At 45.1% G+C, this 27,355-nt stretch overlaps 1 protein-coding gene across 1 annotated transcript in view; it reads left to right on the top strand.

The window, feature by feature from the left end:
* PRKCQ (protein kinase C theta) overlaps nucleotides 1–27,355 on the top strand; it is a 169,723-nt gene that overhangs the window by 127,974 nt on the left and 14,394 nt on the right. The window contains exons 12-14 of the mRNA XM_029955594.1: nucleotides 7,140–7,231; nucleotides 8,728–8,790; nucleotides 22,857–22,995. Coding sequence (XP_029811454.1) covers nucleotides 7,140–7,231; nucleotides 8,728–8,790; nucleotides 22,857–22,995 — 294 coding nt within the window. The remainder of the gene's footprint in view (nucleotides 1–7,139; nucleotides 7,232–8,727; nucleotides 8,791–22,856; nucleotides 22,996–27,355) is intronic.

The raw sequence follows: 27,355 nt of genomic DNA on the forward strand, positions 1-27,355 counted from the left end.
CACATTAATATGTTCCTGAATTATAAAATTACACCAAAACATACTTTAAAAATTGGAAAATACAGAAAAGTACACTAAAGAGAAGAGTCATTCCAAGTTCTACCATTCAAAGGCACTCAGAAGTAGGACTTTTGAGTATTACCCTTTATCTTCTTTTTGCTTTTTTTAGTAACTAAATAGTTAAATCTAGCATTAGTAATTTAGTAACTAAACTCTTCAGCAAAGTAGGCCATTTCTACCTCAAAACCATGTATTCCTTAAAACTTGCCTTTTATGTTAAGCTCAGTCCGTCCTGAGATGATTTTGTACTTGACTCCACAAGCCCTTCACACATAACACACGTGTACAGTAACTAGAGTTGTAAACGTGCAAACAGCTGACCTGTTTAGAGCATTCACCGTGTGCCAATCCAGGCTGTAGGCGTGTTACATAGTTTAGCTCATTTAATCTTCATTGCAGCCCCTGAAGGAGACAGTTATCCCCATTTTACAGATAAAGAAACTGAGGGGCTCCTAAGGGGGTAAGCAACACATCAGAGGTTGAACACCTGCTAAGCAGGGAAGCCAGAATTCCAGTTCAGACCGTTTGCTGGTGACGCCCACAGGCCTGACTGCATCTCAGTAGAGACCTTACCATCTCAGGGAAAACAATTTTAAAATGCATGAAATGGAGTCCTGTTTACACTTTGTTATGAAAAAAAATAATTTGTTAGTTAATGCAAAAAGGCCCTGTGGGACAATGAAGCCCGCAAATACCAACTGAGCCGGAGTTCCTGTGGCAAGGCACAAACCTCTAACTTCAGGCACATTATTTCTGAAACGTACTAATAGGCCTTAATGGCAGTGAATTTTACTAATTAGAGTTTAGAGTAGAAATATAAACAACCCCTAATGAATGACTTTGCGGGTCTGCAGAGAGCAATTTCTTTCCCCTCCGCCCCCTCCAGATTTAGAGATAAAATGTACGCATATGATCATCTGTGGGCTTTTCTGAGGATGGGTCCTTAGTGAGAAAGGGGAGAATCCTGCTGTTCTAGGATATTAGCATGTATAGGTCAATACAGGAGCAAGCAATCCAGGACTCCAGGTTCCAGAACTGCACGGTCTTCGAAACTGCAGGCATACCTAAGCGAGTGAGTGTCCGTGTGACCAGACTGACAGAGGGCGCGTCGATCCACTGATGAGCCCAGCAGTCAGCCTGCCCCCCACACGCGCCCACCGGATGCCAGCTCTGTGCTTGTGTTCTGAGCTCGCGGCTCGGGCAGCCCCGCCCCCTCCGTGCCCGTCCACACAGGAAACCCGTCCGTTTCCGCAGGACCACAGAGCTGAGTGTGTCACAGAGGCAGTTCTCACGGGCTGCGATTCTCAACCGAAACCTTGCTTTAGGGCAACGATAAGTAAGAAGTAAAAACTTCCGAGGCAGTTTCACACTGTGAAGGGGACCCCCCCCCCATTCTGATACTAGTTAAGACTCAGCACATTGTGAGTGTAAGTAAAAATGATGGGAGTCACAAAGGGAGAGGTTCAAAGGCAAGGTCTTAAGTGTAGGCCAGAATTATTAAAAGTATTTGGCCTTGAATACCATTGACATGAGTACAGAAGATATTATCTAAAAAGTGACTTTTCTAGTTCTTAGATGAGCAGAACACTCAGATGTTTTTATTCTTCTATACAATGTTTACTTCCTTCTTTTTACCAGTATAAATTGCTTTTACAGCTAAATTTTATATAGATATTTCATAAATAATACAAAAGCACTTAGCTATTGGAGTGTCCCTAAAGCGATCTCATATTTTTGTAAGAACATTAGAGGGCCAAGTACAATGTTCCATCAGCCAAGTAATGAAATATTTGTGGAAACTGGAAAATCCAGGATTTTGTACACACACCTACAGAATTCTTCACAAAAATGCTAGGCTGTTAATTTTCAAAAGTACTTGATATATATTATTTAAGTGATCTTACAAGAAAATAATAATGCCATTTTTAAAGCAACACACACGCACACACCCACACCCTACATCCCCCAAAAAGAGCTACAGAGCTTTGAATACCCATCTATCTCCAGAATATCAGCATTGATTATTGTGCTCAGATGTCAGAAAATCACAGCAAAGCAATACATAACTGTGACTCTCTTGTTTCCGTGGCCGGCATACAAACAGCCTCTGTGCCATAGTTGTATTTATAATCGGGAAAGTTGATAAATAAATGTCATCGAATGGTATATCAAATACTTTCTTGTTGGCCAGAGATTCTTTGGGACTATTCCATCAATCAGTGCTTCCAGTGACCCCAAAGTCACTGTACTGTCAAACCCCAACTAAACTTACTTTTCTTGACAGGATAGATTAGGAAATATGCTCTGTGTTTTATCGTTTCGCTAATAAAATGAGTGAATGATGGAGGACGCTCAGAGAACTCACTCTCTACAGACCATGACTGGTACAAACACGGACGCTTATTGGAACACTCCTTCTACAAATCAGTCCGTTTGAACCGACAGCCAACAGAACTTGCAAGAGCCTTAATAGGTTTCGTTCTGCAGGGAACTAAGCGAGGCAACCTTCCTTTTATAAAGTTTGCTTTTCCACGGAGCTGCTTGACAAAATGATATGTTTTTGCCTCCTCCATAGGCGAAGTGGAAAAAACTCACTGATTGAACTGGGGACAATAACTCTACAAGTTGTCACGCTTTCCTTGTCTTATTCTTTTCCAAAGCCAGAAGTGTTCTTTCTTAAGCAGGCCTGCTTGAGTTCTAAGAGAATAAAACGCATGATTCGGAAACAAAATAGACCCATCAAAAAGTTATTCTCTTGCCACTTGATGTCTACTCAAAACAGTGCTAAGCAAATTCTGTCCTAATGTAGTGACAAGGATCTGCAGTCCTTGGCAGGATTGATTTAAATGTGAAAGCAGTCAGGACCCTTGGGACGCAGAGGTATCTGCCCCAAACTATTGTCGTGCTCTAGGAGTATAACCAGACTATTCAGATGGGAGGGAGCCATCTGACCAAGACTGTAGGACCTTCCTTGGGGTGTCAGTGAGCCATAACACCCCCCCCACTTTGAGGAGGGTTCCAAAGGAAGGCTCATCTCTGAGCCTTAAAAAAATTTTTTTAATGTTTATTTCTGAGTGGGAGAGAAGCAGAGAGGGAGGGAGACACAGAATCCAAAGCAGGCTCCAGGCTCTGAGCTGTCAGCACAGAGCCCAATGCGGGGCTCAAACCCATGAACCGCAAGATCATGGCCTGAGCCGAAGTCCAATGACGCTTAACCAACTGAGCCACCCAAGTGTCCCTAGTTTTACTTCAAATATGCATTGTTTCAAAGACTTCTCTTAAGAATTTGCAAGCATCACATCCTTTTATATGCATTTTATCATCTGGGAAGCATCACAAGGATCTTATGATGTGCTAATAGTTTGTTAATGCCATCCGTTTCCCCAAGGGAATTAAATGTAGGGTGAACATCAGAGAGTGGTGAGGCGACGGGAAGGGAAGTTCAGTCAGTACTTCTTGTTTCTCAGAGGGTGAGACCAGGCCCAGGGATCATGATTTACTGGTCTCACAGCCAGTCAGTGATGGCGCAGACAAGAATTTCTACCCCATGGATGCTATTCCAGGAACTGCTGACCAAGGCTAAGTCCAGGGTAGATCAGAGCACCCTATCCCCCAAACCCTCACAAGTGAATTCTGACTCGCCAGAAGAATGTGTGTATCAGTTCATGTGTTTACCCGGCGTAAAGAGAGGTCCTCACTGGTGTGTGCGGGTCACAAGCCCCTCTCACTCTGCACTGCCTGCTTTGTGTTTTCTCGCAGCTCATGGCCAGAAAAGATAGGACAGCACTGGGGGAGACCTGGCTCCCTGCTTTCCTCTTTTCTGAGGAGGCCTTTCTCCGAGAAGGATCTGCTGCCGTTCAGTTTCGACATGATGCGAAGTTTTTCTGTAAGACGTAATGAAAATTAAGGGAGTTGGAGTCACGCATACAGGTGTCCGGCACCGTTTCTTGAAGAGACCATCTTTGCTCCACTGTATTATGGCTTTTGCTTCTTTTTCCACAAATCAGTTGACTATGTTTGTGAGGGTCTATTTCTAGACTCTGTTCTGTTTGATCTATTCTTTGGCCAACACCACACTGTCTTGATGACTACAGCTTTGTGGAAGTCTTGAAGATGGGTAGTGTCTAACCTCCAACTTTTTTCTTCTCCAAACAAAATGTTTTACTATTCTGGGTCTTTTGCCTCTGGGTAAACTTTAGAATCGGTTTATAGATGTCCACAAAATAACTCAGTGGGATTTTGATCGGGCTTTCACTAAACCTATAGGTCAAGTTGGAAAGAACAGACATCTTGACAATATTGTATTCCTCTTAATGAACATGGAATGTGTCTCCACTTATTTAGTTCTTCCAATCTGCTGGGGTCTTTTGATTGGCTTTTAAATTGTTTCCTACAACAACAGCTACTAATTATCAAGTGCATGCTTCAGGCTAACCCTGAGCCAGTTTTCTACATATATCATCTCATTTAATACTCATGCCAGTCCTCTTGAGGCAGGAATATTTTCCCTCCATTTTGCAAATAAAGAAGATAATGGGGGGGTGGGGAGAGGTTAACTTCTCCATGGTCACAAACAGAAGAAATGTGAACTTGGTTCTCAGTAAGGGCAAAGCCCCCGGTCTAGACCATTTCCCCGAGGCTTGTCCTTCTGGATTTGGTTAAACCTGAGCCAATCTGGAATCCTTCCAGTGGGCAGGCTTTTCTTTTTCAGAGTGGTCCTGCAGGGTTCCAGGTCAGTGCATGTCATCTGTAGCTCTGAGTACTCATTTTTCAGCCATTTATGAAATTTTGAGTCAGGTATGTATGGATCTATAAATGACTGGGATGTGGGATTCAACTTTTAAAAGATTTATCCATCGTTCAGAATGTGATCCTCGAAACCCAGACCCCAGGACCGCACGGATCTGCGTGTGCGTATGTTTATCCCAGGCTCACCACAGAGCCTCTCCTGGGGCCCAGAGTAGACTCAAGCGTTCCCTGGATGAGTGTCTCCCCGAGACTTCCAAACAGCACCCAGAACCCCTTAGGAAAGGGCCATAGCGGGTTTCCCCACCCAACCTGGACCTCGAGGCATGGACTGCCCTTACTCCCTGTAAGCAGCCCACATTTTAGCTGGGATGCACCCAAAGCAAGCCCTTCAACTGAAACAAAATGCCATCATAAATAAAGGCGACCAACTGGCTTTTTTCAGTGCCTCTGGCTCAATATAAAGATGAGAATTAGAAGAGATTGTTTTAAAACATTTATCGTAGAGACATAAAAATCTTTTAGTAGGATTAAGTGTGGCATCCATGATGCCGTAAATCTCAACTACTATTTAATTAATAATCACTACGGTAGTGTGGTCTTCTTGGAATGCCCGAGGGAGTAAACAAGGGCCGTGCCTCACGGTCCCTTAGAGTCTGAGTTTCACCACACAGATTCAACCCCCAAGCCTTCGTAGCAAGGCGCAGAGCTGACTTAAGCATGCGAATTGATGGGACCGTTGTGCCCAGGTTTGTGTAGAAGTTAGGGTTGGCCTTTTGCCTCGAGTCCTAGCTGACAACGCATAAATTCCAAATTTTCAAGTTTTCTAGGGATTTGTAAGCATTGTGACATTTAAGAGGAGCCCTTCATCTGTGCACTGTTATCAGTGACCTTTCGGCTTTTATATCTTTCATTCTCTTCTGCATGTAGGAGATTCCACTACTGTGTGTGTACAGGCCATTGTAGTTTTAGGTAAAAAGAGGTGTTTAGAAGCAGTCCATAGGGTGCTTACAATAAGAGCTCAAGGAAAGGTGTGTTATGGATGAAGCAGATGTGTGCAGACTGAACAGGTGATTAATCTCAAGTTATATTTGAAGTATCAGTGTGAAGTTAGGACACTATCCCTAGAGAATTTTGGCCTGTCCACAAGGGAAAGGGCTCCAGTTCAAGATACATGAAATCAGTAAATTAGATCAGAGGTCAGCTTTGGAAAAAGCAGGCTGCCATGTACCTGTACCTGCATTACTGAGATATTTACCACAACACTGGGCTTCTGCAGTTCTGTGGAGAACTGGCCTCCATACAAACGGTGGGAACTGTGTGTCCCTGTCACCCTGTCAGGCCAGAACACGTCACTTCATCTGCCCAGGGCCTCGGTTAGTCTCACATCAAAACTCAAAGGTTAATTCTGTTACAGAATCACCCAAGTGAGGCTTCTGGGTGTGAATTCATGAGCACACATGCTAAAGGTCTTCCCGCTTTAAGGACGACCGATTCTGCGGTTCCGAAGGACTCGACATCGAGGTGCTCAGAGGGGCGTGCATACACCTGTTGGGGAGGCGCCGCCTCGCCCAGGAGCAGCAGCTCGGGCTCGCTGGAGCTGTAGCCGCTCCGGAGCCCCTCACCCCAACCGCAGACCACCCGGCTCGTCTCTCGCCGGCCGCCGTTCAAGGGGGCCAGCTCTAGCAACGGGCATGATGCCTTCTCTTAGGAGCAACATGCCAGTCCCTCACCTGCCTCTTGTGACTAATGGGATCAGGACTGACGAGAAGCAAGACTGTACTTAATTGTAAGCTCCCTGAAGGCAGGGCTGTTCCATCGAATCTGCTGGATGCGGCGGGAATGCGCACCCCCACCCTCACTTCTGCACAGCGCCGTGCCTGCAGAGTATGTCCAGAACCAGTTACTGAGTGTTGAACGCGTCCCCCCAAGCCCTGTGCCTGGAGTCAGGAACCCCATTTGTGTTCTCTTTACCATCCTACGCACTATCGATCTCCACAGGCCTGCAGTCAGCGCTGTGTGCCACTGAGTGTCCAACACCGTCTGATGTTGGGTGGGCAGGTCCAGTGGGCCCCTCCCCTGGCCGTGGCCCAACTACATCACAGCACAGAAGTCTCCCAGCAACCGTGACACGTACGCCTCCCAGACGCCCCAGGCTTCATGGTGTTCAGAAATGCTGCCGATCAGCTAAACTATGTTGGTCTTTTTATAAGGGATCTCAAGATGGAACTGGTCCTCCTGAAATCACCTAAATCCATTTAGAAGGCAGTGCTTGTTTTCTTATTTAAAAAAAAAAAAAAGCTGAAAACCTGAATTGTTTTGTTTTTCCCTAGGAAAACCTCTTTTTTGTGATGGAGTATCTCAACGGAGGAGACCTCATGTACCACATCCAAAGCTGCCACAAGTTTGATCTTTCCAGAGCCACGTAAGAGCCCTCTGAAGGGTGTGGGGTTCTTCCACTGTTCTTGCTGGGCCCTGAGCACCCGCGACACCCATAGACGCTTCTCCCTCGTGGCGTTTCCCCCGTTTCCTCACACAGCGTGCGTGGGAACTCCGTGGGGACCTACCAGACAAAGGCGACTGTTTTCCCCGTTTGCGAAGCTCACATTGGGGTCTGGTTTGCTTCTTTCTCTGAGTTTTGAAATCAAAAACGTAGGCTCTTAAGCAGCCACCCCAGTCACCAAGCTTTTGAACAGTCTAAACACAGAAGCAAATATTTGCCCTTTGAAAAGCAGTCAGATGAAACACGGGTCTTGAAGGTGGTCACGGGGGAAGAAGCTTTAACCACGGCCTTTGATGGGAAGCTCCATGTGCAGGCATCAAACATCTGGCTGAAGGGGGCGGGGGGCGGGCATGAGGATTAAGCAACCAGAAGAGGTATTTACTCTGAGAATAAATCTTTACCTTTAAATTCGGGCAGGCTGCATTTTCCAGGTGGAAATGCGGCTGAGTCCCCCAGAGCCCCCTGCCGCTCTTCCTCCCGCCGGCCCGGTTTCCTCAGTAATAAAACTGTGACATTCAGAAAAAAAGAAAATCGTGCTGCCAGGCCCACTTAAAACTATGGGCACATGCCAGCTGCCTTTGCCGGGGGCTCCGTCATCTTCCACTCGCCCCTAATGAGCACCTTTGAGTGGGTCTAGGCTGGGCTGGGCTGAAAGCTGCACGGGCCCGCCAGCTCCCACAGAAACCCCGGCTGCAGTGGCTTTTTGTCAGGGCCGGGGGCTAGCGCACCACTAAGCTCACCAGGCCCGGGAGCCGTCGGCCAAGTGGCCAGAGAGGAAGTCCTGGATTTTCCACAGCAGAGGAATCAGCGGGCAGTTCTCGTGTTCGAGGGTCCCCTCAGCCCGCCTCCTCACTAGGTCTGGAAGGCATGGAACCATCAGACACGTGCCGTCTGTCGTGCCCTCGGTGCCCCCCGGGGTCTGTCACTAGAGGTGGAAAGGGTCTCTCTTTCCCACCTTCCAATATCCTTTCCTCTGCCTCTCGGGCTGCACTGCTTGCCCATCAAGCCAGGTCTACTTGAAATGACCCTGTACACAGGTCTGAGGGCTCCAGGCAGAGTTTAAAAAAAGTAAAATTATTTTTCTATAATATTTATACAATTACATTTAATGTCTATGTGTATTCTATTAGCAAAAAAAAAAAAAAAGACAGCTAGAGCACTATAGTTTAAACTAGAATAAGTACTAGATGTAGGTAAGACTAAGTGAAGGCACATTATTTCATGCTATCAGGACTAGACTATGTAGAATGGACGGTATGTCCCTTTTGTTAGGACCGAACGAAATAATGTGTGCACAAAGTTGTGTGTATACACTTTGTACAAGTACTGTCCCGAGTACTCATTATTTAAAGTGTTCCATTAATTGTTATTTTGTTCCATTAATGTGCCCATACTGAACTTTGATTCTCTTCCCTCAGGTTCTATGCTGCTGAAATCATTCTGGGTCTTCAGTTCCTTCATTCCAAAGGAATCGTGTACAGGTAAATTTTACTCTTTGGAAGCACATACTGAGATCTCTGATTTCCTGTCCCGTTAATTTAATCACTGCGCTCTGGCGCTCAGTGAACCGGCCAGTATGCTGTGGCAGGCGCCCCACGTCCATGGTGAGGACAGTCACGTCAGGAGCTCAGGCTCAGAAGCGGTGAGGTTCTGCTCCCATCTTGCTCTTTATCCTGGTCCTTCCTTACCGTTACTCCCCCTCTCACCTCCGTTTTCCTCATCTCCTTCCATTACCCTGCTTCCCCTTTGGCATCTTATTCATTGCTTCCTCCTCTTGTCTCCTTTACAGTCCTTGTTTTTCCTGATCGCTGGGGCCCACTAGCAATGCCCACTGAATGTTCTCCCCTTGGGCCGGGGGCGCGGGGGGCGGGGAGAGGAGCTCCTCCTTGGGCCTTCATGCACACCTGTGGAAACCTATTTGCCTGCACCTGGTAGACGGGCGTAGGAAGCCATGTGCACCCTTTCACGAGTGGATGTCCATCCAAGATGTCTCTATCATACACCATCTTTTCACATCCTTCTTAGAGGAAAGCTACTATACTTTAACCTCCTTACTTCTTTTCTCAAAATATAGTTGACTCCTATTTAACATAGAAATCATCAAAGCTTAGTTGTCTGGTTTCTGACTCACTGAAGATCAGGGGGTGGGGGCGGGGGGTGGAATAAAACTTAAAAGAAAAAAGAAAGATCAGGGGCGCCTGGGTGGCTCAGTCGGTTAAGCCTCCGGCTTCGGCTCAGGTCAGATCTCACGTTTGTGGGTTCGAGCCCCGCGTCAGGCTCTGTGCTGACAGCTAGCTCAGAGCCTGGAGCCTGCTTCCAGTTCTGTGTCTCCTCCTCTCTCTGCCCCTCCCCTCTCATGCTCTGTCTCTCCTATATCAAAAATTAACAAAACATTAAAAAAAAAATTAAAAAAAAAAGAAAGATCCAGACAGGAGGCCAGCCCAGTGAGCACAGTGAGAGGGAGGGCCATGTTGAATCTAACATAAAGAGAAGATACAAAACAACTAAAAGGCTCTGGGAGAATGGGATCGTGTGCTCTTCTGTGGCAAGTGTTCATAACACTGGACCAGAGTCATTAGTCAGGTTCAATGGTAAGAGGGGGTCCAAGATGGCAGCATAGGAAAACCCTACATGCACCTATTCCTCACGAATCTACCCATCATATGAAGGAGGAATGCTTCCTGAAGGACTGAGGGCCAACTGGATAGCTTCTGCTCTACAGAGGATAGAAGCATGGTAACTATGGGAGACCCGCCCCCAATACTGCCAACTGCAGGGGGAGGGATGGCACTGAAGATGGCCATGCAGCCTTGCCCACCTGGAGGCACAGTAGGCACAGTGGTTTAAGGGACAGCCAGACTCTGAACATCCACCAAATGGTGCGGGAGATGCTGGTGGGTGCCATTGTTTAAGCTCCCCGTCACCTTGGTAGTGCAGATAGGAGCAGGGTCCAGGAATTCTACCCAGGCTGCTGCTTCAGTGAGCCCCAGTGTGCCAACCTACACCAGATCCATCCATTCCCCTAACAGCCCCCCATCCCTGGCTGCCATGGCTCCAGCCATCTCACTGAGGCTGCCCTGGCATGAGGCACACCCAGGAACTCCTCGACAGTAGCCATCTAGCCAAGGCAGCACAAATGTCAAGTACTCTAGGACACCCCAAGCCTGTGCCCACCCTGGTTCTAGGGCAAACTGATGTGGATTGCCCCAGGACCCAGCGGCCAGCATAGCCCTAGTGCAGAATCCCCTCCGGACCCGTTGGTCGGTGCCTGCCTCAGCTCCAGCCAGCCATCCAAGAAACCCTCTGCATAGAGAACCCCAGTGTGGTAACCGCCAGCCAGCCAAAGCTTCCAGACGTACAGTCTATACAAAGCACAGTCGTACACAAAGTCATTCCTTCAAGACAGGTGCCTTTTTCACCTAATTCATATAAACAGAAAAAGTCAAAATGAGGAGGCAGAAGAATATGCTCCAAACTAAAGACAAAACTTCAGGAAAAGAACTAAATGAAATAGAGATAGAAATCTACCTGACAAAGAGTTCAAAGTAATAGTCCTAAAGATGTCCACCAGACTAGAGAGAAAAGTGGACGAACTCGGCAAGACTTCAACAAACAGAATACAAAAAAGAACCAATCAAGGAAAGAATGCAAAAACAAAAATGTCAAATACACCAGAGGGAATCACTACCAGATTAGAGAGTGTAGCAGAACAAATCAGCATCTGGAAAATAGGATACAGAAAGCACCCAAGCTGAACAGCAAAAAGAAAAGAGAATTTAAAAAATTAACATAGGTTATGGGACCCCTGAGACAACATCAAGTATGCTTATATTTGCATTAGAAAAGAAAGAAGAAGAGAAAAAGAGGACTAAAACTTATTTGATGACTTAATGCTGAAAACATCCCTAACCCAGGGAAGAAAACAGACACCCAGGTTCAGGAATCAGAGTTCCAAACAAGATGAACTCAAGAGGTCCACACCAAGGCACATAATAATTAAAATGTAAGAGATTAAAGATGAAGAGGATCTTGAAAGAGGCAAGAGAAAAACAACTAGTTATGTACAGGTGAAACCCCAGAGGGCTATCAGCAGGTTTTTGGTCCACGCTTTGGAAGGCAAGAAGCAAGTGGCAGGATATATTCAAAGTGCTGGAAGGAAGAAAACTACAACCGAGACTACCTACCCGGCAAGGTTATCACTCCGATTTGAAGAAGACCTAAAGAATTTCCCAGACAAAAGTTAAAAGAGTTCACCACCACCAAATCAGCCTTACACAGAAATGTTAAAGGAACTTCTTTAAGCAGAAAAGAAAAGGCCTTGAAGAAAATTATGAAAGGAAAATCTTCACTGGTAAAAGTAAACATAGAGTAAGTCACTTGTAAACCTAGCATGAAGATTAAAAAGTAGAAGCAATTAGATCTACAAAAAGTAATGGATTCACAATATAAAACTGTATGTAGAATAAGTCATTACAAATATAAAACATGGCCTGGGGAGGGCTAAGAACGTAGTGCTTTTCGAATGTGTTGAACTTAGTGACCATCAACTTACAAGGACTGCTGCATACTTAGGATGGTATTACATGAACTTCATGGTAACCACATTTATATATCCATAATAGATACACAAAAAAATAAAGAGGAAGGAATCCAAGCACATCAATAAAGAGTCATCAATCACAAGGGAGGAGAAAGGAACAGAGAAGAACTACAAAAAACAAAACAAAACAAAAAAACCCAGGAAACAATTAAAATAGGGATAAGTACATGCCTATCTATAATTACTTTAAATGTGAACAGAGTAAGTGCTCCACTCAAAAGAGACTGATGACTGACTAGATTAAAGACGACCCAACTATATGCTGCCTACAAGAGACTCACTTCAGATATGAAGACACTAGACAAGGTAAAGGGATGGAAAAAGATAATTCATGCAAATGGAAGAAAAACATAAAAAATAAACTGTAGCAATATTTATAGAAGACAAAATCAACTTTAAAACAAAGTCTCTGGGGCGCCTGGGTGGCTCAGTCGGTTGAGCCTCCGGCTTCGGCTCAGGTCAGATCTCACGTTCGTGGGTTTGAGCCCCGCGTCAGGCTCTGTGCTAACAGCTAGCTCAGAGCCTGGAGCCTGCTTCCAGTTCTGTGTCTCCTTCTCGCTCTGCCCCTCCCCCTCTCATGCTCTGTCTCTCTCTCTATCAAAAATAAATAAAAAATTTAAAAACAAAGTCTCTAACAGACAACGGGGAGCATAAAATAATTATAAAGGGATTGATCCAACAAAAAAAATAACAATTGTATATGCATCCAACATAGAAACTAACATGTGAAGCAAATATTAACAGACATAAAAGGTGAAATGAACAATAAAGCAATTACAGTAGGGGACTTTAGCACCTCACTTAGAGCAACGGAAAGATCACCTCAGCAGAAAATCAAAGAAACTGTGGCTCTGAAGGCCACCCTGGACCAGATGGACGTAACATATCTTCAGAAGATTTCATCCTAAACCAGCAGAATACACACTCTTTGAGTGCACATGGACATTTTCCAGGACAGATCCTCTGTTAGGTCACAAAATAAGTTCCAATAAATTTAAGAATAGTGAAATCATATCAAACATCTTTTCCAGCCATAGTAGTATAAAACTAGAACTCAGAAGAAAAAAAAAACTGGATAAAATACAAACACATAGAGACTAAACAACATGCTACCAAAAAACCAATAAATAGGTAAATGAAGTTAAGAGGGAATTCAAATATACCTGGAGACCAATGAAACGGGAAACAGTGACTGAAAATCTTTGAGACACAGGAACCTATTCTAAGGGAAAATTTATAATTTTAACTTCAAGAAGGAATAAATTCATGGGGCACCTGGGTGGCTCAGTCGGTTAAGCATCCAACTTTGGCTCAGGTCATGATCTCATGGTCCATGGGTTCGAGCCCTGCATCGGGCTCTGTGCTAACAGCTGAGAGCCAGGAGCCTGCTTTGATTCTGTGTCTCCCTCTCTCTCTGTTCCTCCCCTGCTCACACTCTATTTTTGAGAGAGAGAGAGAGAGAGAGAGAGAGAGAGAGAGAGAGAGAGAGAGAGAGAGAAACATTAAAAAAAAAAGGCAACAAGAAATTCTAAAAAAAAAAAAAAAGAAAGAAAAAACAATCTCTTCTAAACATACCTAACAGAACAAGAAAAAGAAGAATAAACAAAGCCCAAAGTTATAGAAAAAAAAGGAAATAATAAAGTTGGAGCAAAACTAAATGAAATAGAGAAGAAAAAATATTGAAAAGATCAATGAAACTAAGAGACGGATCTTTGAGAAGATAAAATTGGCAAACCTTTTGCATACTGATCACAAAGAGAGGGAGAGGACCCAAGTAAAAAGTATCAGAAATGAAAGGGAAGTTACAGTTGACACCACAGAAATATATAAGGTTATAAGAGACTACTAAAAAAATTATATGCCAACAAATTGGGACAACCTAGAAATGGATAAATTCCTACAAACATACAGTTCCAAAACTGAATCAAGAAACAGAAAATCTGAACTGATTACTAGTAACAAAATTGAATCCGTAATCAAAAAATTCCCACCAAAAAAGTTCAGAACCAGATGACTTCAAAGGTAAATTCTACCAAATATTTAAAGAAGTGTTTAACCGATTTATAATTTTTTTTAATGTTTATTTTTGAAAGAGAGACAGAGCGTGACCAGGGAGGGGCAGACAGAGAGGGAGACACAGAAGCTGAAGCAGGCTCCAGGCTCTGAGCTGTCAGCACAGAGCCCGATGCGGGGCTCAAACCCACAAACCACGAGATCATGACCTGAGAGGAGGTCAGGCATTTAACTGACTGAGCCACCCAGGTACACCTGGCTTTAACCCATTTAAAGAAGAGTTAATATCTCTCATTCTCAAGCTATCCCAAAAAAAATGAAGAAAGAATGTTTCTAAATCCATTCTTTGTGGCCAGCACTGTCCTGATACCAAAACCAAAGACCGCAAGAAGAGAGAATGACAGGCCAGTATCCCTGATGAATATGTATCAAAAGTCCTCAACAAATTTATTAGCAAATAAATTTGACAATACATTAAAAGGATCATTCACCATGATCAAGTAGCATTTATTCTAGGACACAGGAATGGCTAAATACTCATCAGTGTGATACCCCACATTAGTAAAATGAAAAGTAAAAATCCTATCTCAATAAATTTAGCAAAAGCATTGGAGTAAATTCAGTATCCCATCATGATAAAAACCCTCATCATGGAATTAGAGGGAACACACATTAACGTAATAGAGGCCATCTATGACAAACCCACAGCTAACATCATAGTTAATGGTGAAAAACTGAGGGCCTTCTTTGAAGATCAGGAACAGGACAAGGACATCCACTCATGGCACTGTCCACTCATGCTAGCCACAGCAATCATACAGGGAAAAGAATCAAATCATATTGGTAAGAAATAAGTAAATCAATAAAACGTTCATTATTTACAGTTGACATATACTATATATAGAAAACCTTGAAGACTCCGGAAAAGGAAACTATTAGAAAAAAGTATTTGAACAAGTGAATTCAGTAAAGTTGTGGGGTACAAAATATACAGAATCTGCTGCATTTCTGTAAACTAATAACTATTAGGGAAATCAAGAAAACAAGCCCATTTACGATCACATCAAAAAGAACAAAATACTTAGGAATAAACCTAACCAAGGATGTGAAAGACATGAACACTGGAAACTGTAACATACTGATGAAAGAAATTGGAGACAACACAAATAAAAGGAAAGATATTTGGTGCTAATGGTTTGGGAGAACACGGTTAAAATCTCCATATTACACAAAGCAATCTGTAGAACAATCAGTGCAATCCCTATCGAAATTCCAATGACATTTTTCAACAAACCAGAACAAAAATTCCCAGAATTGGTATGGAAACACAAAAGACCCCAAAGAGCCAAAATATTCTTGAGAAAGAAAAACAAAGTTGGATATATCAAGTTTGCCGATTTCAAACTCTACTACGAAGCTATAGCAATCAAAACAGTATAGTATTAGTACAAAAGCAGACACACCGATCAGTGGAGCACAGAAATAAGCCCATGCATGTATGGCCAATTGAACTGTGACAAAGCAAGAACATAGGACAGTCTCTTCAATAACTGAAGTTGGGAAAAATAGCAACATGCAAAAGAATGAAACTGGACCACTTTCTTACACCACACACAAAAATAAACTCAAAAATGGACTACATACTTGAATTTAATGCCAGAAACCGTAAGGCTCCTAGAAGGAAATATAGGAAGTAAGGCTCATTGACCTCAGTCTTAACGATGCTTTTTAGATCTGACTCCAAAGGCAATAGAAGTAATTGGAAAAAAAAAAAAAAAAAACTTTGGGGATTATATCAAACTAAGAAGCTTTTTCACCACGAGGAAACCAACAAAACAAAATGGAATGGATTACTGAATGGAGGAAGATATTTACAAATAATATATGCAATAAGGGGTTAATAACCAAAATATATAAAGAACTCATACAACACTAAACATATAGTCTGATTAAAAATGGATAGAGGACATGAATATGCATTTTTACAAAGACGACATGGCCAAGAGACACACAGAAAGGTGCTCAGCACAAGTAATCGTCAGGGAAATGCAAATCTAAACCACAATCAGATATTACCTCACACCTGTTAGACTGGCTAAAATAAAAAAGACAAGACGTAACAAGTGTTGGTGAGGATCTGAAGAAAAGGGAACTCTAGGCACTGTTGGTAAAGATGTAAATTGATGCAGCCACTATGGAAAACAGTACGAAGAGTCCCAAAATAATTAAAAACAGAAATGCCATATCAACCATTATTACCACGTCTAGTATTTACCCAAAGAAAACAAAAACACTAATTTCAAAAGTCACACACGTTCATCAGTTTATTGCATCATCATTCACAGTAGTCTAGCTATGGAAGCAACCCAGGTGTCCATCGATAGATTAATGGCTAAAAAAAAGGTGTGGTGTGCACGCATACACACACACACACATACACACACACAATGTAATTATTACTCATCCATAAAAAACGAAAGAAATCTTGTCATTCACAACAACATGAATGGATCCAGATTAGTGAATGGATTCACTAAGTGAAATAAGTCAGACACAAAAAGACAAATACCATTTCACTTATATGTGGAATCAAAAAAAAAAAAAACTGACACAAATAGAAGCAGATTCTTAAATACAGAGAACAGACTGCTGGTTGGTGGAGGGTAGGACAGTGGAGGGATAGGAGAAATAAACAGGGAGTAAGAGCTACAAACTTCCAGTTACAAAGTAAATAAGTCATGGGGATGAAAAGGGCAGCATAGGGATTAATATTGTGATAGTGTGGTCTGTGACAGATGGTGACTATGCCTGTAGGGAGCACAGCGTAAAGTATATAATTGTTGAATCACTGTGTTGTACACATGAATATTAAAAGAAAGGTTAGGGGGCGCCTGGGTGGCTCAGTCAGTTGAGCGTCCGACTTCGGCTCAGGTCATGATCTAGCGGTCCGTGGGTTCAAGCCCCGTGTCGGGCTCTGTGCTGCCAGCTCAGAGCCTGGAGCCTGCTTTGGATTCTGTGTCTCCCTCTCTCTCTGCTCCTCCCCCATTCATGCTTTGTCTCTCTCAAAAATAAATAAAAGTTAAAAAAAATTTAAAGAAAGGTTAAATGGTGTCCCACAGAGTGATGATGACAGCACACTGTATAACACAGGCCAGAAGCATCCCGTCAGAGATGGTCAGGATTGAGACGCTCACAGGGTAGGCCGAAAATTCACTTCCCATTCCGTCTCCATTCCCACGGGGCACAGCCAAGGGAAAGCTGCCGTACTGAGAGCCACAGAACACAGCTTAGGGGAGGTTTGGACATCATTCTTCTGAAGTCTCTTTGGCAACCTTGGCAACTTTGGATACAATGGGCTTTGGGGTGGGGGGGGTGTCTATCTACAAAATAATATATTAAACGTGTTTTATACAATTCCTTAATCTCCACGAAAATGAAAAGTACCCATCAGAACGTTGAAAACCCTCATCAGAATCTATGGGTTTTTTTCCCTCTTTGTAATGCCTACAATGTACATAAAATATACATCGCTGGGGCACTCAGTGGCTTCTGTGGGGTGGATGGATTGAGGGGGGGGGAGAGATCAGAGTGGGGAGGGGGACCTTAGAGCTCAGAGAGAAGCCCACATGCCCCAGGACAGTCTGCCTCTCCACAGCACGAAGCTTTTTTTTCTAGCATTTCCTCTTGTTAATTTACAATCAGAACAGAAAGACCAATAAGGTCCTTACTGGTCTTTAATATCACAGACTGTACCCAGTGGAGGGCTCTTACGTCATCCATGTATGGGAAATCATGGTTTCTATGGCTTTTTTATGCACCAGTAAGAAAGAATATTGGGTTTATTTAGCAGTGTGTTTGGTGAAGTTGTAGAGAATCCTTGAAGGACACCATCAAATGATTAAAGCTAAGGAGACGTCCGCTAGAAAGTACTGGAAAATCGGACTGGCTTGCATTAAAAACCATTCAACTCCCCATGTGTAACTTTACTGACCTGAATGGTCCATTTGGCAACTGAAATAACCAGGGTCGTCTATTAATTTCCTTCTTCTGACCAACTGGGATTATGATTTCTGGGTTTGATCACAAAAATGGTGTATTAGTCTTGAAGTGTTACCACAGAAATTACCACACACTTGATGGCTTAAACCAATAGGAGTTTATTCCCTCACAACTCGGGTCGAGAGGCCCAAAATCGGGGTGACAACAGGGTTACCCTCTTTCCCAAGGCTCTTGCCCCTTCCCGCGTCTCCTGGCTCCAGGTCCCCCTCGGCCTTGGGCGGCATCCTTCCCGTCTGCTGCTATGTTCACATGATCTCTTCTCCCTACATCTGTGTGTCTCTTAGGAGGACACTTGACCCCCCGGAAAATCCAAGAGATCTCATTCCCAGATCCTTCACTCAATTACATCGACAGGACCCTTCTCCCACAGGTCTCACCCACAGGGTTCTAGGGGGTAGGACATGAACTTATCTTTTGGGGGTCACCATCCAGCCCCACAGCTGGCGGCGGGAAGGACTGACCTGCACGTGCAGCTCTTCATTCTGCGTTGCGGCGTACACAAGGCTACCAAAGCCCCGGTCCCTGGGCACCTAATGACGTCACCTTCTGGGTCTTTATGTGTATTTGTTGGCGGTAGAGTATATGTACGTGAAACGATGTAGGCACCACACGCTGAAAAACTAGTCCCAGTGAGTAAGATGCTAATTAAATGTGTCAACAGGGAGGAAAACGGTATCCTCAGAAGTGGGAGAGGGTTTGCCAAATTAATAAAAATTCCTACCAGCTAGGGGTTTTTGGCATGGTTTCCGAGGAAGAGAAAGCCCTTTGCAAATGGGAGAAGGGAGTCCAGAGAAGGCACAGAAGCAGAAGTAAGGTCAGGGAAGAAACACTGAACAAATGGGTCCAGCCTCATTGGAAAGGCTGTTGCTAAGCAGTCACATGAATTGAGGCCAAGAGACGTAGAGAAGCAGGTGCCAACCTCACGGTTCACCACCTGCTGGTGTTAATAAAGTAGTGACATCTTAAGAGGTGCCTCAGCTCTGGCTGGAGCTAACTGTAAGAACACGCAGCTGGAAAATACCCCAGTGTAGAAAGATGGAGGGGGGCACTTGTGGGGAAGAGCACTCGGTGCTCTATGGAAACCAACTTGACAATAAACTATAATAAAGGAGAAAAGAAAAGAAAGATAAGAATCTAGAATCTCCAATCTTATAACTATTAGAACTGAAAGGCACCGTAAGAGGGTACCTCACCAGTGACAGCACTGGCCCAACCCATGTTTTCAAAGCCACTTACAGATTATTTCACATGGATCATCTCGTTTGATGCTCACAGAGTCCTACGGGAGAGACAAGGCAGGCATCATTGTACCCACTTTACAGATAAGCCGCTGGAGGCTCAGAGGCGATGTAGCGTTGGCTGAGCTACTTAGCAGTAAAGCTGGGATTTTAAATCCGGTTCTTCCGACACCCACACTCTGCTCTTGCAAACAGAAAAGCTTTGCTTATGCTGAGCACACAACTGAACGAAAGACTTCCTCTGAATTCTCTGTTATACCTGACGTGCTGTCCCTGTGGCAGACGGTGCTTCCCAGCGCCATGCCAGGTGACTGGCACCCTGGTGTCCTAGAAGGTGTGGTGACTAGCTGACATGCCTGGGAACACTGGATTCTGTGGCATTTCCAGCTAGCCCTCCTCTGCCTACACTCCTTACTCTCACGGGGCTCTGGCTCTGCAGGGCAGACTTCTAGACCTTTCCCACTCTGACTTCATCTCTCAAAGCATCAATGACCTTTTCTCTCCCAACCCCTAGCACTTGGTTCACCTTAGAGGGTGGAATGAAAACCAAACATGATGCTCATTTTCCTAGCCTGAGGCTCAGAGAACACTTATTTTTAGGACCGATTAAAATTCACCCTGAGTCACAGAGGACTCTGAATCTCAGCCAAGACCAATTCAGTGAGAGAGACTGGGTCAGCTTGGTTTATAAGGATGTGGGACAGAAGGCCTCAGTTTGCATCCTAGCCCACTGACCCTCTGCGTGGGGGTTGTGTACACCCCTTAGGAGCCCGTTCTTTCAATCAGAAAAACATGAATAAAAATAATAATTCCCTATCAAAGGGCTGCTATGAGAATCAGATGATGAAGTGCACGTGAAAGCAAGAAAATCCAGTACAAATATTAGATACAATGTCATTACCCTTAGAATCTACGGGAGCACTGCATCAGGACATCTGTTCCCTAGGAGGACCCCCAAACCATCCTTCAGCCAAATTTCTATGAACATATATATGTGGCTATAAATGATGCAAATGGGTTTCATGTGGCAGAAACCCAAAATGATCCCAATATTGCATAGAGTTTGGATTAGAAAATGAATCTGCAGCTGCAACATTAGGAGTAAAATATGACCCAAACTTGGATTTATTGGAATTCCTAAGTCACAACGAAAGTGCACTTCATTAAAATAAGGACCAGCAAGGCAGATGAGGACAGACAGACATCTGGGACAGACATACTCATTCTGATAATGAAAGTGTGACAGCATCTGAGTTAGGAGAGAGAAGTGAACCGACACAGGTGTGAACATGAGACACATATTCACCTGGCCTGGAGACACCCCAGCCACCCAGTCCGACAGGAACAGTCTGTGACACCCTGGTCCGGGAGCTTACGGGCCACACTGGAAGATGTCAACTCTGGGGACATCTGCTGACAGTGGGACTGCACCAAAGCACGGCTGCAGTCCATGCGCACTCTCTCTAACTTACTCTCACAGAAGGTGGAGAAAGCAATGGAAGGGAACAGTTCCTCAGGAATTAACCACAACTGAGGATGCCTGTGGGCAAGCGAGTCCCTGGTGGGCGACGGCTCATTCAGCAAACATTTACTGAATGCTCTGTGCATGCTGGCCTCCTGCCGACGCTGCCACAGCACCGCAGACAAGACCCATGTCCACCCTCATGAAGCTCAGAGGGGCACAGCAAATAGTGATGGGAACTTAAGGCTAATATGAATATTGATGACAAATAGTAGATCACTCACAGTTTTGCTTAAGCGAAATCTCAGCCTCCTTGGGAAACTAGCACTAAGAAGGGAAGCCCATCAGAGCCCAAAGTTCCTTCTTCTCATCACGGTCTCTCTTTGGGTTTACATAGTCTGTCTCTGCTCTTGGCCTAGCCCCTTCGTTTTTCTCATCCAACTGGTCTTCTGTCCCTCTAAGGCCATACCAGAGGAGATCTGTCATCAGCCCTAACTACCAGTCCCCTCACCACGACAGACTAGTGCTGCCTTCTCACAGTCCCAGCATCCCCAAAGAAAGAACCCCAATTATCCAGTCGAGTCCAGTCACCTGGAGGACACAGGGCTGTTTGCAAGGCCCGCTGGGAGCAGAGTCTTTGAGAGGGACTGTAAGCTGATTCTCTAACAGGAGGCACAGAAAAGAGTAAACATAACAGCTGCTCCTGTTCTCTCCCAAGTCACTTTTGCTAATAAGACCATGGCCGCCATCAACGACCACACATCCTAGACTTTGGCTTCAGAAAGTTCAGAAAATCATGGGCGGAAGACATAAAGGAAAAGAAAACTGGATGTTCTCTCAAAAAACTAGAAAAAAATTTAAGTCATTGACATCACATGTTAGCACTTGGATGATCTTTATTTTTGAGAGAGAGAAAGAACGAGCAATCGGGAGAGGGACAGAGAGAGAGGGAGAGAGAGAATCCCAAGCAGACTCTGCACTGTCAGCACAGAGCCCGATGTGGAAGGCATGGACCATGAGATGTGACCTGAGCTAAATCCAAGAGTTGGATGCTTAACCCACTGAGCCACCCGGGAACCCCACACTTGGATGATCTTTAAAAACAACAGTTTCACAGACACAGAATGAGAAGAAACTGGTATGGTGGGAATTTGTGTAGGAAAAGACAAGACACCTGGAGGTTTTAGTTTATAGTAAGTTCGTTATTACCCGCTACTGTGACCGAGTGTCGGAACCTAACAGGGCCATGGCTGGGCCACAGCAGGGACAGGCAAGAGGGTCAGGACAGAAGCCAACAGTGCCACTGTCATCTGCACCAGCACATTTATGCATCCGGAGGATACTGGTTCCAATCTCAGCCCCAAATTTTGAGAAGACTATTGATAAGTTCAAGCTTTTTGGAGTGAAAGGGCCAGTGTTCTGAAACCCAGGCCACACGAGGAACAAAATTCTTAACTCAGTGAAGGAAAAACAAGACAAAAGTCGAGGTCACTTTTCAAGTATTCAGAATTATCCTGGGTAATAATATAAAGTGGTCTGGGTATAATCGCAAGGAGGCATAATCTGCCTTTTTAACATCTTCTCAGCCACATTACCCTAAAAGTGGAATAGGTGCTTTACAAGAATATTGGTTCCCCAAGGGAAGAGGAATTGTTTGACATGATTTTTGGCATCAGATGGATTCTGGTTCTAGAATCAGAGGCCCTGAACACATTCCATAGCTAGCTGTTCTTTACATCCCAATATGGCTTCTCGAAGGCCCCTTAAAACTGAAGGATGCGACACTGGAGCGGTTCCCCACTCCATCCCCCACACAGCCGTCCTCACACAGCTCCAGGGATGTGCCAAGTGCCTTACTGGCCATGGGGGGGCGGGCACCAAAGTCTGTCAGAGCCACGCCTGAGAAGGCTGACCTGGGCCAAGAAGGGCCATGGGGGAGGTCCCAGAGCACGAGATGCAGGTCAAGGAGGAAAGATCTAGGAGACAGCAGTGAGCCCGTGGGCGGAGCTGGAGACTGAAGAACAGGGTTGAAAGGGAACGGAGGACCAGCAGGCGTGCACCCCGATGACTCAGGCTGTGATGTGACAACTGACTGCCCCTCACGTGGCAATTATACTTTAACAAAAAAAAATGTTATGTATTAAAGGGAGATATCCCTTTGCTTGTGTTTTCCAGAGATCTGAAGCTTGATAATATCCTGTTAGACAAAGATGGACACATCAAGATAGCAGACTTTGGAATGTGCAAGGAGAACATGCTAGGAGACGCCAAGACCAACACTTTCTGCGGGACCCCGGACTACATCGCCCCGGAGGTAGGATGCGCCGTGGGAGGGGCGTGCGTGGGCACTGCCCAGTTCCACGTGTCCCTGGCCAAATGCTGCTCCTCCTTCCTCCCCCCGCCCAAATCAGATGAGTGTAAGTGGTTTGTTTTAGGATTTGTATTTGTTTTCCGAGTATTCCATGAATGCAGTGCACACAGGGACTATTATTGAATGTGGGGTGGTGGCCCCAACTCGTGACTGGCTCAACATGTCCTCCTCGGTTATGCCCCCCCCCCCCACACACTTAAACTGTATTCACCCAGACCAAGCGGAGGAAATGATGAAGAACCAGGTGGACACGGAACAGGCCCCTAGGAATCCACCTGAGTAAGTCAAGTCCTTTTATCTTGGGACCAGAAAAACCCGAGCTGCAGTTTCCAAGCCGCCATTGTGTGGCCAGGGAGAGACTGCTCGAGTCTACTGACCCGCAACCCCTCTTCTGTCAAGTGAGGATACTGACGGCCCAGGTTATTGTAAGGCTAAACTGGGCGAGCCTATGGAAGGGGCGGTGTACAGTTCTCATACCCTGAGCCCTTAGAAGAACGGCATCCGCTCAGAAGGCATGTAGCATTCCTACTCTACCCATGTGCTCTCCTCGTTACGGAGTCCTCTCCAGTTGCCCATGTAAGGGGCACCTCTTACCACTTGGCCCTTCATTGCTTTTTACCTCCATCTCCCGGCACTAGTGGATGACTGCTCTGAAGTCAAACTATCCACTTTTTACAATTTCTGTACTATAGGGCACCTGGGTAGCTCAGTCAGTTACGTGTCTGACTCTGGCTCAGGTCATGATCTCACCAGTTCCAAGTTCAAGCCCCACGTCAGGCTCTGTGCTGACAGCTCAGAGCCTGGAGCCTGCATCAGACTGTGTCTCCCTATCTCAGTGCCCCCTCCTCTGCTTGTGCGCCCTCTCTCTCTCTCTCAAATGTAAAGACGCATCAAAAAAAGTAAAATTAAGGTCCATGTACTATTTTGAAATCATTATAGATTCACAAGAAGTTGGGAAAACGGTTCAGAAATGTCGCCTACATGTGCCGTTCTCCGGTTTCCCCCAGTGGCTACATCTCCTGGAGTTACGGCACGGCACCTAACCCAGGAAGGAAGTGGGTATGGGCACAGTGTGGTCCAGCGCTGTGCCATGTTACCGCGTGTGTAGGTTCATGTCGTCCTGCTTTTGTATCCAAGGACTGAGCCCGGGGCTTGGTGCTAATCAAGTACCTTTTGGAAGAATGAATGAACATTAATAAATGCATAAAAGGGGGCGGCTGTTTGATAGTGATGGACTTCACTTTCTGGGTCAAAAATTAGCAAGTCTGTCATCACTTGTGGAATTGTGGTGTCCTGTGCTTATTTGGTATTTGATTTTGATCGAACCTTGTTTAAATGTAAGGCTGGCCGCTGGTCACCCAGAGGTTACGACCTTTGACGGTCCGTCTGTAAACGCCTCAGGCCAGATCCCCCTGGTTCTGCTTCTGCATCTTCCAGAATTTAGTGTTAGCGACTGGCTTCTCCCTCGGCATCTTCTGCCTCCTGCCTGCCAGCGTGCTTGCCTTCTTCCTGTACCTTCTCCGTGAGCCACAGTTAATTTAAGGCTGTGCTTGTAACCCCAGAATCAGCAAGGCCAGCCCAGACTTCGTGCTCCAGCTGGCAGAGACTGTCCCAACCTAACAGGGCTCAAACTCACTTTCTCTGTTGAAGCTGCTCCACCCACCACCCCATCCCTTAGGAAATGACACGCTCATCCACCTGGTAACGTCACCACAGAAACAGAATAATCCAAGTTTTCTCTTTCTTCCCTTCCCATATCCAAACACCACGGTGTTCTAGATGCAGATCTCAGGGACTTCTGTTCTCTCCCCTCCCCAGTGTGGTGACTGAATTAAGAATCCCCCTCGATTCTCAAAGTGATCTGACCCCCAATGCTTTTCCAGTTCCTTCCCCCACTTCCTGCTGGTACCCTACTCCAGGCCCTGAGCAGCTCTTGTCTGGACTCTGGGGACACGTTCTGGCTTTCCTCTCTGTCACCATCCAACTGCCAGGGTCCTCTACATAGTTCCAAGTTTTTGTAAAAGATGCTCCCTCATTAGTTAAAAAAAAAAAAAAAAGCATCACCAGTATACGTATATTGTATATGAATCTCATACATCATTGCCAACTAGTATAGTCTGTAGATTATACAAATGCATATAGAATATAATCAGCTTGAAATTAAAATGAAATATATAATTATTTTTAAATTTTTTTAACGTTTATGTTTGAGAGAGCACGTGCACACACGTGCGAGAGCAGGGGAGGGGCAGAGAGAGACACAGGATCTGAAGCAGGCTCTAGGCTCTGAGCTGTCAGCACAGGGCCCGACACGGGACTTGGACTCACGAACTGTGAGATCATGACCTAAGCTGAAGTCAGATGCTTAGACCACTGAGCCCCTCACATGCCCCTACAATTATTTTAAATAACTAAATTTTATTGTTTATTAATAGTTTATCCCTTGTTAAGATAATGAGATTAAATAACTTCTTAAGATCTTGGTTGGACATTTATGACTCGAAGGTCTGATTCGCGTTTTAATTCCTGGTTTCACTGGCTGTCGTACCAGGAAAGGAGAGCTCAAAGGCCCAGCATCACTTTGACTTTACACCATGCACTTGAGGTTCATTGTTGACGATGGTGGTTGTAATTCAAATTGTTCCAGAATTCAAAACCAGCTCTTCGGTATATCTGACTTTTGAGCGAACTTCTTGCCATAACTAATGATGCTGTTTTAGCCTCTTCATAATGTGGGCGACCAAGAACTCATACTGAGAGTAACAGAGACTTCTCAGCTGCCATTTTATGCTCTATGTGTCTGCATCCATCTCTCAAAAATAAAGTAACTTAAAAAAATTTTTTTAAGTAGGTATGTTCTCCTGCCTCTAAACCTTAATAATTTAACTTTCCCTGAATGCGTTTCAAGGATATGCTGCCTAGTACTGTTGTTATGTGTATTCAGTTGTTATCCGCAGGGAGGGGGTTCTGTGGCAAACAAAAAGCCAGCGAGACTGGGCAAGGCATTAGAAACACACAGGAGCACAGAGCAGGACAAGGGCCGTAAAGCCCACCTGGCAGACACCGGTATCCTGATAGGAGAACCCAAATTACAGAAGTAAATGCATTTCAGAGCGGCATCAGGAATGATGCACAAAAATACACACTGCACGCCCCAAAGCTGGGGAGTGTCCCCAGGTCATGTCTCCCAAGGCGTAACACTCAGCAGGTCCCTGGGTCTTCCGGTTATAGGACCAAGGGTCTTACATACAACTGGAGCCCAAGCCCACTTTGACAAGACCAGGGAAAGTTAAACAGGGAACCCCCTACTCTCTAATATGTACTAGCTACCCAGTAACCCATGTGGGGTTCCAATCCACAGGCACAGCTCCCTGGAGAGACCAGGAGTCACTTGGGGACCGAAACTATAAAGGGACTGTGGTCACCTAGTAAACTATGACCACACACCAACGAGTGAGCTTTGTACAGAGGTGACTCACTAGCTCCCCCAGCAGATGGGGCTGCAGATCGCTCTCACTGTTGAGAGATGCTGACACGAAGTGGTATCCCAATTATTTGAGTAAAGATGGGGGAAGGGAACAGGACAAAACAGGATGTGGCCGTGAGAAGGCAGCAGGGGCTGAAACAGGGGCGCGTGATGGTTCATTCAGTTACGCATCCTACTCTTCGTTTTGGCTCAGGTCGTGATCTCACAGTTCTGGAGATCAAGCCCCGTCAGGATCTGTGCTGCAGTCTGTTTGGGACACGTGCTCTTTGCTTATCCGCCTCTCCCCTGCCCATTCTCTTCTCTCCTCTCTCTACCTCTTTCTCCCTCCCTCCCTCTTTGCCTCTCCCCTGCTTGTTCTCTCTTCTCTCTCTCAATAAACAAACATTTTTTCAAAAGGAATCAGGGGCTGAGACAGAAAAGGGGGCTGCTCCAGCCAGTGTTTCCCTGCCAGTTTTCTTGGAAATATAGACAGTGTGAGCGTGACCTTATAAGGTTGACATTTAATCCAGGAGACATATGAAAGGAACATTATGTGGCCAGAATCTCCCAAGGACTAGGATTCAGAGCATAGCCTCAGCTAACTAGGAGATCGTAAACAAGAGAGGTAACCTCCTGCAGTCCAACCCGTCCCTAAGCCGGGCCCCAAGACCCACCTCAGGGATTCTTACTCAATAAGCACATTACTTGCGGCAGATCCCCAACGCGTGTCAGCATACTTTTGCAAACGCCCTGTTCTGGCAGCCTGAGTCTGCATTTTGCTTCTTCCTCCTGACTTAAGGCAAATTCTTCATGAACATCACCTCGCACTAGAAGACT

Source organism: Suricata suricatta, chromosome 10, assembly GCF_006229205.1.
Source record: "Suricata suricatta isolate VVHF042 chromosome 10, meerkat_22Aug2017_6uvM2_HiC, whole genome shotgun sequence".
Lineage (NCBI taxonomy): Eukaryota > Metazoa > Chordata > Mammalia > Carnivora > Herpestidae > Suricata > Suricata suricatta.